Genomic DNA, 12,658 nt, shown 5'->3' on the forward strand with positions numbered 1-12,658 from the left:
GAGACTGTGTCCCCTCTCTCATTATACAGTCAGTGTGGGGGGAGAAACTCTTGAGAAAATGTGTCCCCGCTCCCCTTGTATTTAGAGAGCGGGGGGAGAGACACTCCTGAACATGTGTCTCTGTTCCCCCGTTCTATACAGCGTGGGGGGGGGGAGACTCCCAATACTGGGAATCTGTCTCCCCATTCTATTAACACAGTGAGGGGGGGGACAGAAAATCCCGGGAAAATGTGTCCCCATTCTCGTAATACATTGGGGGGGGGGACAGAAAATCCTAGGAAAATGTGTCCCCATTCTCGTAATACATTCAGCGAGGGGACAGAAAATCCTAAGAAAATGTGTCCCCATTCTCGTAATACATTCAGCTAGGAAAATGCAAGGACTTGGAAAATGTGTCCCCATTCTCGTAATACATTCTGTGAGGGGACAGAAAATCCTAGGAAAATGTGTCCCCATTCTCGTAATACATTAAGCGAGGGGACAGAAAATCCTAGGAAAATGTGTGTTGTAGTCATTCCGTGAGGGAAATGAAAATCCTAGGAAAATGTGTCCCCATTCATCTGTTGTAGTCACTCTGTGAGGGGACAGAAAATCCTAGGAAAATCTGTCCCCATTCATCTGTTATATAGCCATTCAGTGGGGGGACAGAAAATCCTAGGACAATGTGTCCCCATTCTCGTAATACATTCAGTGAGGGGACTGAAAATCCTAGGAAAATGTGTCCCATTGTTGTAACACATAAGCGAGGGAACTGAAAATCCTAGGAAAATGAATTCCCATTCATCTGTTATAGTCATTCAGTGAGGGGACTGAAAATCCTAGGAAAATCTGTCCCATTGTTGTAACACATAAGCGAGGGAACTGAAAATCCTAGGAAAATGAATTCCCATTCATCTGTTATAGTCATTCAGTGAGGGGACAGAAAATCCTAGGAAAATGTGTCCCCATTCATCTGTTATATAGTCATTCAGTGGTGGGACAGAAAGTCCTAGGAAAATGTGTCCCCATTCTCGTAATACATTCTGTGAGGGGACTGAAAATCCTAGGAAATTGTGTCCCCATTCTCGTAATACATTCTGTGAGGGGACTGAAAATCCTAGGAAAATGTGTCCCCATTCATCTGTTATATAGCCATTCAGTGGGGGGACAGAAAATCCTAGGACAATGTGTCCCCATTCTCGTAATACATTCAGTGAGGGGACTGAAAATCCTAGGAAAATGTGTCCCCATTCATCTGTTGTAGTCATTTAGTGAGGGACTGAAAATCCTAGGAAAATGTGTACCCATTCATCTGTTATAGTCATTAAGTGAGGGGACTGAAAATCCTAGGAAAATGTGTCCCCATTCATCTGTTATAGTCATTCAGTGAGGGGACTGAAAATCCTAGGAAAATCTGTCCCATTGTTGTAACACATAAGCGAGGGAACTGAAAATCCTAGGAAAATGTGTTCCCATTCATCAGTTATAGTCATTCTGAATTTCAGTGAGGGGACTGAAAATCCTAGGAAAATCTGTCCCCATTCATCTGTTATACATTCCGTGAGGGGACAGAAAATCCCGGGAAAATGTGTCCGCATTCATCTGTTATACATTAAGTGAGGGGACAGAAAATCCTAGGAAAATGTGTACCCATTCATCTGTTATAGTCATTCAGTCGGTTACCCTGGGGAAATATGTCCCCATTCACCCATAATGTATTCGATGGCCAAAAAGAAACATTCAAATTTAGTGTCAAGGGATTATTTTCAAGTCGAGAAACATGTTTTAAATTTGACCACAGTGAGACTAGTTGACTTTTAGTTGAGGGGACATTAATCCCGAGTACCTTTGGGGATATGTTAACCTGGAATCCCTACAAATGCCAAACTAATGAGCCTTTTTCGTTCACTGACCGTTCATATCTTTTTAATGCTGTATTACGAGATATGTCTTCAAGATGAAAAAAAGGGTGGGCATCGGAAGATCTAAGGGCACCGAAAATCTAATCTGCCCGGAAAATGGGCCCCCTTCTTTCAATCACTACAAAAAGTATGTTTGTTCTTTAAACATTCAAGTTTAAGATGTGCGTTACATTGAAAAACAGCTTTCAATGTTGAAATATAGCATATAATAGTCTTTGTTGCTGTGGGCTTTCGTACTTTTAGGCCACGCCCACCGGCCTCAAATTGGACCAATGGCAGGAGGGGGACTGATTTTCCTGGGGAGACACATATTCCTGGAACACCGATCTACCTAAGTCACGGGTTCCGCTCTAGGTTTTCCAGTGCTCGGTGACTTTTCGGCACTAGAAGCCGAGTGCTAAGATCAGTTCGGCACTGGAAGCCGAGTGCTATGATATCATTTCATGATCTTTCAGCACTGTTTAGCGATGGTAGTTCTGTTTTGAAATAATGTTCTTCATTGTATCACTTGAATAGTATGTACGTTCGGAGTTTGCTTTCACAGTTGCGCCATGTTATCATTATCTTTACCTTGAATATTGGTTAGAAAGCTCGGAAAATAAATGCCACTCAGACGCTCTGCGTCTCACCACTGGACACCTAGTGCGGACGTAACTTCGGCACAAGACTTCTAGTGCGGAAGGCCCCTTCCGCACTAGACACCGAGTGCTGAGAGAGGAACCCGTGACTTCGGTAGTTTTGCTGAAAAAAACAACAACTTGACTCTGAATTTGGTCTAGAAACGAATTGAAATTTGAAGCGTTAATTTGAACATCCAAACAATGTTCCTGTGACTTCATGCACGTCACCTAGTAAAATCATGATGAACTGCAACCCTTGCAGGTAGTTTGGTGTTTACTGATCGCCAAAAGAGTTTTGGTACTTTATACGAGTCAATAGACAGCTTAAGTGATAAAATCTAAATAAAAACTTATACAAATTGCATAATTTGCATGATCAATGATATTGCTTATTAATTTTGGTTACTAATAATTCATTGTCATTCCATGATAGGATGTAACGTTAACTGAGAAACTAAAAGGAATGCAAAGTTATGCAAATCAATGAGAAAATACTATAACTAAATCATTAGTTATGAATGATGCGAACTTCATACTCACTCGGGCCCCATATTCCTCTGCTTCGGATCGGTACAAACAGGCAAACATCTCCCTCCCGCTCGGGAATCGTCACTCCCATATTTGTCAGATTTGTCACCGTACTCCTCGTCACTCCGGCCCGACCAGTGCCCCCGGTACCCCCACCCCACCCCGAGGCCGATCCAGTCTCTCAGCCTCCCACGAACCTGACGGCATCGTAGTGCTCTCCGCCCGGGGTAGTCAGGTAGGCCAAGACCAGCGGGGTTCCTGACTCCTCGCCCTCTGGCGGCAGCACCATGACCTGCATGTCGGTGCTGGTGATCAGCACCACCTCTCTTGAAGTAAAATCCGCCAAAGCGATCGGCAGGACGTCTGCTACATCCGAGCACCAGTGGCCCCGCCGTGCCAGCCTGTCCAACTCCTGTTGGAACGCCCAGAAACCGCCCGGTACCGCTACGCAGAACTTCTCACTGTGGGCCCTGATATGGTGGACTAGGTCTTTACGGAGCTGCAGGGCGGTGGTGTCAATACGGGGGTCTCCTCTGCCGAGTTGTCTGGCGGCCGCACCGAAAAAACAATCCCCATTCCGTGGCACTGGGTCGATCTGGAAGCCTGCTCTTGCGATGTTCTTGAGGAGGATTTCTTCTCTCGTCTTCGAGACGGGTGTCGTCTGCCCGCGTGATGGTTTGGGCGGGGAAACGGGGAGGTCGATGACTGATTCGAAGGATCCGGATGACGAGCTGCTCTCAGTGTCAGACTCTGTCGTTAATGTAGAGACATCTGAGACGTCATCAGAAAAGCTGCTACTCTCAGACTCTGTCGTTAATGTAGAGACATCTGAGACGTCATCAGAACAGCGGCTACTCTCAGACTCTGTCGCTAATGTAGAGACATCAGAGACGTTATCAGAAAAGCTGCTACTCTCAGACTCTGTCGTTAATGTAGAGACATCTGAGACGTCATCAGAAAAGCTGCTATCTCCAGAGAGTGCGTCCTCGTTGCTTTGCGTGGTCTTCACTGAGACTTCGTCCTCGTTGCTTAGTGTGCACTTCACTGAGAGTGCGTCTTCCTTGCTTTGCGTGGTCTTCACTGAGACTGCGTCCTCGTTGCTTAGTGTGCACTTCACTGAGAGTGCGTCTTCCTCGCTTTTCGTGGTCTTCACTGAGACTGCGTCCTCGTTGCTTTGTGTGGTCTTCACTGAGAATGCGTCCTCGATGTTCTGTGTGGTCTTCACACTTCTGGGCTGCTCAGGCCACGCAATCTTCCTGGTCTTCAAATTCGAGTCCCGCGTGAAGCAACTGAGTAAGTTTTGTTTCACCTTCCCCGAGCGTCGCTTAACCTTCCTTTCGAACCTGCATTCACAGAAAAATATCCTAACCTCATGCATCTATTAGAATATTTAGATTTAACACATGATTGAAAAAAGAGATAGGAGAGTCTTGTCAACGGTATAACGGTATATTAATGAATGAAACACAGAAGATGAAAACAGAATCGCAGAAAAGTAAGCCCCTGTGTGGAAACGTGACCGAAACATTAGGATAGGGCTATTGAACGATTTCTTTCCATCTATACACGTATAATCACGACCGTAATAAATAGTAGTTTTAAAGGTTAGCGAAGCAACGAATATCAGAGTTACTATATATGACCAACATAAATTTACTACAAACGGTTCTGTATAGTTCTTTGCTGTCTTTTTTTATTCAAGTTGGAGGGCCACGATTACAGACGCATTCATATTGACAAACTTATATCAGCGAAAAAACTTATATCAACTATACATATATACAAAAGACATCAATACAAAACTTTAACGAAATACGATGATGACCATACATGTACTTGTAACAAAATGTACGTGTGATCAACAATATCCACGAAGCAAATGATACTGTTATTGGAGGCCCACATCCTTAACCAAAGGGCCGTCAAATTCAACACATTAAATCTAAAACCTAAAAGAACGCACAGAGTTTCATTAGTCACGTATGAGCACATTTAATAGAAATTTTTCTTCTAACAGTGATGTATTTTTAAAGGTAAACACACGTACCTCGAAATTTTCGATGGCTATCAGTCCATCTTGTTCAGAAAGTAGTCAGTATTTGAAATATTTTGTAGTAATGATGAAATTTTGCGTGATAGCCAAGATTTATGAGTTTACGGACGATGAATACAGTCGCGGCTTTCGAGGAGAAATAGAGAGATTTTGGCATTTTCAGAAAGTGACAAGAAGTTTTGTACTTTGTGTCCTGTGAGCCGAGTTATTTTGCCAAGGAGGGAAAACCGTTCATTGGTGTAAGTATGGCAACGGAGTAAGTAATGGGCGACTTGTTCTATTTCTCGCTGTTATGATAGCAAAGACGAAATTTTAGCAGTCGAGGTTTCGTTTGGTTTGGTTTGGTTTGAAAACAGATCTCCATCTCCACATATGTCACTATCTTTAATGGGGTCCGGGTGATTTGTAGAGAATCACCAATTCTAGACGGAAGGATTTTGCACCATCATCACACCGCACCATCACACGTGTGGGTGTTCTTTAACGTGTGTAAGGTGTGGTTCTCCCCAAACACGGGACCACCATCCTATCCTAGTAACGGCCCTAGCCGAATCTAGGTACTCATTTTTACCTGAGTAAAGTGAGGAAAGCCGTGGAAAGTGCCTTTCCCAAGGACGCAAGATTGGTGACACGGCAGGATTCGAACACGAGACCTCTCGGTCCCGAGCCAAACAAGCTGCCGCTGCGCCACACGATCTCACATTAAACTGAGGAACTAACGAAACCTTGGTATTTTCCTTTCAGGCTGCGAACGAAAAAGACAACCCTACTATCCATGCATCACTATGAGTTTATATACAATGTATTTAGAAGCTATACCCTTCGCCTTCCTATATTTACCACAAATTTATCAGAGGCTCAGAGTACCTTGGCAATGTTGTGTACACTAGCGCTTTGGAAAACTTTAACGTAATGTTTTCACATAGGATTTAACGTTACTTACCAGGTCTCCTTGGCTTGAGGCACCGGGTCAAAATTCACTGGATGAACTTTTGTGTTCGTACAACCCATGTTGGGTATTATTTTCGTTCTCTATAATGTATAAGTTAAGTATAGAAATTTCTTTAGAAGAGAATTTCTCGATAAGCGTTGAACAAGCGTGCGCGATCTGTATGAGACGCTAGTGGCTTGTTTACGTCGCTAAAACTGTGTTGACGTTCCACGGTAACGTTTGTGACGTTCCAGAACAGGTTTCAAGTAGCGCGAGCTTCCCATCATGCTTTGCGCACTCCAGAAGTCATTTCGAACAAAGTTTAACAAGTTATAGTTACTTAACCGTATTTTCTGCACCTGAGTTGAGTTGATGTCAGTTCTTACGTTGTCAATGAAGTCCGAAGTCCAAACAAAGAGATCATGAAATTCATAATTGAAAGTATGACTAGTGGCTTGTGTTTACGTCTCTGAAAACTACATGTGTTGACGTTCCACGGTAACGTTTGTGACGTTCTGGAACAACTTTTAAACAGCGCGAGCTTCCCATGATGCTTTGCGCACTACAAAAGTAATTTCTGAACAAGTTGCCGTTACTTTACTTTACTTTGGTCGAGATCCCGCTCAAAACTAGCCTGGAGTCCAGCCTTGTTGTGCCTTTAGTCGCTCCCCGAGGGCACGCTTCCGCTAACAAAGGAATCACACCTTCGTAGAGTGACTAAAAGCACATCAAGACTAGGATCCGAGACTTGAGAGCGTCTTCACTTTGCACCATCGCACACCTGGGCATAGTGGGGAACGTTCTTTAACAAACAGGGAATACCGGACCTCCATTCAACGTTCTATCCGAGGGACGTCCCTTGCTTGTCGAAGCTAGGACCTGGTCTAGATGCCGAAACGTCCTGATACACACGCACAGGAACACCGCATATGGTTCGTAAAATATTATAAAGCTGTGATTTCATAGAAATGCAAGGACTATGCATATGCTCTTTTCCTGCGGGAAGAACGCACGGCATTGGTCTCTTCATGTCAACTCTCTCGGGAAAAACTTTCTCTCAGGCGTAAAATTACAGAACCCTCGTTTTAGGAACGAACACAAACCGGGTCTGCATATACTACAAAGGTACTGAGTCATGAGTTAATGTATCCGAAAAATATACATGTGCGAAAAAATATTTCCAAGTGCATGATAGCTAGAACGTACGGGTGTTAATGCCCAAGGTCAGGTTCAGACAGGTTAAAAGTTTTAATGTAATCCTCTAAGACTAATGAATAAAAAGGGGACCAAAGAAAAACGTTCGCCCTGAATTTGGTCCAGAAACGTATAAATTGATCATCAATTCCAAACAATGTTGCAGAATCCGGACTTCATGCCCGCCACCTATAGCCTGGGTACCATCCGGATAGTAGTTCGCTCCTATGTTCGCTTCTGCTATCCGTCTGGAGACTTGCACATTCAAACCGTTTGGTGGTAAAATCAGTTAATGAGCGAATCAAGGAATGGTTTCTAGAGCGCTGGTTCGATGACAACCGGCCCTCTCGCAAGTGACGGAGGGTGTTTCCGGTGTTGGAACACCGGCTCGAAGGAGCGCTTGAATCCATTCCATAATTCGCTCATATGATGAGATGGTCCGCGTTCCCAGACGGAAACACAGTGAAGCGACTGTATATAGTGTATAGTGAATGTCAGAGCTAGAAGCGACGGTATATAGTATATAATGAACGCCGGAACGAACTACTTTCCGGATGGTACCCAGGCTAAAACAGTGAAGCGACTGTATATAGTGTATAGTGAATGTCAGAGCTAGAAGCGACGGCATATAGTACATAATGAACGCCGGAGCAAACTACTTTCCGGATGGTACCCAGGCTAAAACAGTGAAGCGACTGTATATAGTGTATAGTGAATGTCAGAGCTAGAAGCGACGGCATATAGTACATAATGAACGCCGGAGCAAACTACTTTCCGGATGGTACCCAGGCTAAAACAGTGAAGCGACTGTATATAGTGTATAGTGAATGTCAGAGCTAGAAGCGACGGCATATAGTACATAATGAACGCCGGAGCAAACTACTTTCCGGATGGTACCCAGGCTACGCCACCTAGTAAAAGCGTGAAAACTGCAACCCTTTGGATGTACAATTAACGAGACGACTGGCGATTCAATCGCACTTTACAGAGCTAAACAGCAGCACCAGCACACTATGGGAAAACAACTTTGTTTGACATGTTTTCACTGGTTGTTCATGAGTGATGCGGGCCGAGGGTTTTACCATTACGTGGGATCGCGTGGCGCAACGGCAGCGTGTTTGGCTCAGGACCTAGGGTTTGAATCACCGATCTTGTGCCTTTAGGAGAGGCAATCCTTCTCACTTCACTCAGGTGAAAATGAGTACCTTGCTTGTTTCGGCTAGGGACGTCCATCGGATAGGGCGTTGAAAGGATCCGGAGGTCCCCTTTTCTGGAGCTACACACCTCACGCACGTTAAAGAACCCACCACACAAAGTAGGAGCATGCCCCAGCCGGTGCAAAAGCCTTCTGTCTGGAGTTGGTGATTCACCTCGGACGGAGGCTTAACGAACCTCCGTCTCGTATAAGCCGTATGGTAATTTACATCATTCACCCCCAACGGGAGACTTGGCGCATCCCCTATCAGCCTCGAAAGGGTATGTTACCCCGTAAGGCCTAGGTCCCAATTCCCAACACGGGGGCTGGCCAGGTAGCCACGTGTTTTAGAAACGAAAAATATAATAGGAAAGGCAGCACAGCACACAGAACGTAAAAAGATTAGCAAGAGCATAATTTGTGTATATTTCTTGGTAAACACTTTTATTTTCCGTCAACGTTACCATCCCGTTCGGGCCCCGTTTCGGAAATGAGACCTAAGCCTAAGGCCTCCATGATCATGACATTTCCAAACCGGGGCCCGGCGGGGCAGCTTTCGGGAACGATAAGTATGACATAATTCAAAGACACCAAACTATACATGACATTAAGAGAATAGTCGTGGGTAGTATTTGTGTATATCTTTACGTGTAACCCTAACCCGGGAGCCTCAGCCCCCACCCCCACCCCTACTTTGCCCCTCGCGGAGTCATCTGGGGGTATAGATATGTAGATGTAGACGTGTATATCTCTATTTTTCGTTTTCACAAACAGCCCGGCGGGGCCCCGGTTGAAAGATTGAAAATGTGCCGTTAGCCTTAGTTGAAAATAGAAGTCAACACTTAACAAGTTGCAGACGTATCATTCTTTCATTTACGAATTCTATGAACTCATTGCTTGGACTATCAACAACTTTAGAACTGACACCGACTGAACTGAAGGAAATCAAGTCCCTGGTGGATGGAGTCAAGTGAAAGACGCTCTCAAGTCTGTTTAATTTCGCTAGCCTGGAGTCCAGTCTTGTTGGGCTTTTAGTCGCTCACAGAAGGTACGTTTCCCTTGTTGGCGCTAGCCTACCTTCAGGGAGCGACTAAAAGTACAACAAGACTACAGGCTAGTTTTGAGCGGGAGCTCGTCCAAAGTAACGGTACGTTCGTAAGTTGTTAAGAAATTACTTCTAGAGTGCGCAAAGCATCATGGGAAGCTCGCGCTACTTGAAAGCTGTTCCGGAACGTCACAAACGTTACCGTGGAACGTCAACACTGTTTTAGCGACGTAAACAAGCCACTAGCGACTCGTACAGATCGCGTACGCTTGTAAGACGCTTACGGAGATATTCACTGACGTATAGAAATCGACATTTGTTGAAACGTACCCATTATAATTATGGGTTGCATGAACAGTAAAAACATGGTTCACCCGGTGAACTTAAATGTGGTGCCACAAAACAAGGAGTCATGGTAGGCGAACGTTAACACGACTACGAAATTTTCCAAAGTGCTAGGTATATATTCCCTCTCCATTGTAATTCGAGTCTCAAGTAGATTGGTGTATGTATAATGTAAACAGATGAAAGGCATAGCTTCTGCATACATTGTATATAAAACTCATAATGATACATGGATATTAGGATTGTTTTTCTTAGACAACCCGCCGAAGGAGAAAATACCTACGTTTTGTCAGTTCTACTACTGGAAGAGTGAAGTAGTACCAGTCAAGGGTTGCAGAAAAATCATACACAACCGTTGGGAGCTATGCTATAATTTGGCTGTGCAAAATAGCTAAGAAATCCTGTAATCTTCAAGTTGATGAAACCATTTATGGTCGTGATATTACATTAAACTTTGTATGGAAACAAACAGCAACTTGTTACAAAACGTTCTATAGCCCAATTCTAAGGGTTGACTACCGACTCTCTGACGAAAATTGCTGTCAGTAGTGTTTATTTCCTACCTTCATTCACTATACGCGGCTTCTACAGATTTTATTACCTTCACTAAGAAGGTTATGTTTTGGGTAGCGTTTGTATGTACTTATGTATGTATGTATGTATATGTATGTATGTATGTAACGTTAACGTTATGTATGTTTGTTTCTGAGATTTGAGGATTTGTACGTACATTTTCTATGCTTGTTGTTCGACGTAACAAACAAGTACCGATTTCGTTACACCCGTTGCCTGTTTAGATGCTTGTTTTCTCGTTTCTGTTTTAGGAGTATGATAGGGTTACCGAAGGTATAGCAGTTATGTGTAACGTTAGGTAATGTAATGTGTTATGTGTCTATATTACTTCGACAGTCTCTTCTTTCATACTAGACTGTCGTGGTATTCGATCACTTTTCTGCGTTTCTGTTTTCGTCTTCTGTGCTTCCTTCATTAACACAAGTCGACCTTTGTCCGTGGGATAACCTATATCTGTTTTCAAAACATGGTACTAGTTTTAACGGATATGAAGTCGACGGACGGTGGTTTCAAACTGCAATAGTTTCAGAATATATATATATATATAGTTTGAAAGTACAGAGTTTTGTCCTAATTTTCGTCCTCTCGCTAAGTACAAAATTTGTAAAATTAACGGTTATAAGTTACACCTCGGATAAAGGTGAACAAGCGTTGACAAGACTCTCACCGTCTCTTCAATGTGTTCAATCTGCATATCCGAATAGATGGCACAAGGTGATGATATCTTCTGTGAATGCAGGTTTGAACGGAAGGTGCGAAAACGGGCCAGAAAACTGAACGCCAGCCTGAGGAAGTGTTTCGGACGACAGTCCAAGGTTGCAGGCTCCGATGAACCCAGTGTGCCTGCTGCAGAAAAGAACGAAGACGCCCTCTCAGTTCAGAGCGTTTCTGGCTCCGAGATATCAGACGTCTCTACGCTTAGGCTGACAGATAGTACTAGTAGCTCGTCGACGTCGTCCGTTGAGTCCACCACGGATCTTCCCGTTTCCCTGCCCAAATTCGAGATCGACCCGGTTCCACGGGATGGGAACTGCTTCTTTGAGGCAGTCGCCCGACAGCTCGGTAGAGGAGACCCCAGTATCGCCATCACCGCCCAGCAGTTACGTGAAGACCTAGTGCGGTATATCAGGGCACACTCGGAGATGTTTGCCAAAGCTGTCCCGGGCGGTTTCTGGGAGTTCATACACGAGCTCAATAACATGTCGCGGCGGGGCCACTGGAACTCCGACGTGGCAGACATCTTGCCGATCGCTTTGAAGGATTACACCTCGAGAATGGTTGTCCTGATCACCTGGAATCGGGAAATGCCGTACATAGTCCTGCGGCCACAGGGCGAGGAGGCAGGCACTCCCCTGTACTTGGCGTACTACAACAGCCCGGAGTGCAAGCATTATGATGCCGTCAAGTTCGTGGGAGGCTGAGAGACGGGGTCGGCCTCAGGGTAGGGGTGGTGGAGAGCCGGGGTACTGGTCGGGCCGATTCGTAGTGAGGAGGAAACGGCCGCGGATTGAAGATATCTGAACCTGAGGGAAAGTACCGTAGTGTGGAGCCGGATCTATGGTGAGTATGAATTTTGCATCATTTACACCTAACTTGTCCTTAGGTTCAATAGTTTTTTTCTTTCTTTTTCAGATATGTAAATGCGGTCTTAACTTGCATGCATGATTAACAATTAATGTTAACCACCTGTTATGTTCTTCCCACCTACAGCCGTCCAACACGAGCGGGGTCCAAGAAACTCCACCATCAGGAAACAGTTGGCGCAGTACATGAAGGACACCTCGCGATGTGAGGCGGCACAACAGGCCTGTCCCACGTTCACCAAGAGATAAGATTGCTATAAAAGACGACGTGTGTGTGCTGTGTTGCCAGGTGTCCCCCCTGATCAGACCTCTGCAGACAGACTGCAGACATTCCTGCAGCAGGTGCAGATGCTGCAGGAAACCCTGCACAAGTTCCACCAGCTGCAGGTGGATGCCGTGGAGTACGCCTGTCTGAAGGGGATCGTGCTGTTCAAGACTGGTGAGTCTTCAACAACTTGTGCAGGGTTTCCTTGCAGCATCTGCACCTGCTGGAGGAATGTCTGCCGACTGTCTGCAGAGGTCTGAACAGGGGGGACACCTGGCAACACAGCACACACACGTGCGTCTTTTATAGGAATCTTAATCTCTTTGGTGAACTGGGAACAAGCCTGTTGTGCCGCCTCAAATCCGCGGGGGGTCCTTAAGTGTCGGGGACAAAATGTTCTCTGATGGTAGGAGTTTCTTGGACCC

General features: G+C 44.9%; 2 protein-coding genes across 2 annotated transcripts in view; one reads left to right on the forward strand and one right to left on the reverse strand.

Moving 5' to 3' along the window:
• Window positions 1-3,210: 3,210 nt before the first annotated feature.
• On the reverse strand, window positions 3,211-6,149 carry LOC118422496. The gene is made up of 2 exons (XM_035830115.1): window positions 6,046-6,149; window positions 3,211-4,392 (listed from the first exon to the last, which is right to left on the reverse strand). Exons 1-2 carry the CDS (start codon window positions 6,111-6,113, stop codon window positions 3,231-3,233), a joined length of 1,230 nt encoding a protein of 409 aa, XP_035686008.1. The 5' UTR covers window positions 6,114-6,149; the 3' UTR covers window positions 3,211-3,230.
• Window positions 6,150-11,089: 4,940 nt separating this feature from the next.
• LOC118423011 (nuclear receptor subfamily 2 group C member 1-like) overlaps window positions 11,090-12,658 on the forward strand; it is a 4,931-nt gene continuing 3,362 nt past the window's right edge. The window contains exons 1-3 of the mRNA XM_035830905.1: window positions 11,090-11,801; window positions 12,096-12,173; window positions 12,258-12,407. Coding sequence (XP_035686798.1) covers window positions 11,090-11,801; window positions 12,096-12,173; window positions 12,258-12,407 — 940 coding nt within the window. The remainder of the gene's footprint in view (window positions 11,802-12,095; window positions 12,174-12,257; window positions 12,408-12,658) is intronic.

The sequence above is a fragment of the Branchiostoma floridae genome, chromosome 9 (assembly GCF_000003815.2).
Source record: "Branchiostoma floridae strain S238N-H82 chromosome 9, Bfl_VNyyK, whole genome shotgun sequence".
NCBI lineage: Eukaryota > Metazoa > Chordata > Leptocardii > Amphioxiformes > Branchiostomatidae > Branchiostoma > Branchiostoma floridae.

What these genes read in the sequence shown, in the direction of transcription:
- LOC118422496 (XM_035830115.1), bottom strand. Translation starts at nt 6,113, where the DNA reads ATGGGTTGTACGAACACAAAAGTTCATCCAGTGAATTTTGACCCGGTG. An exon ending in CCTCAAGCCAAGGAGACCTG is followed by an intron (nt 4,393 to 6,045) that starts GTAAGTAACGTT and finishes CTGTGAATGCAG; the next exon opens with GTTCGAAAGGAAGGTTAAGC.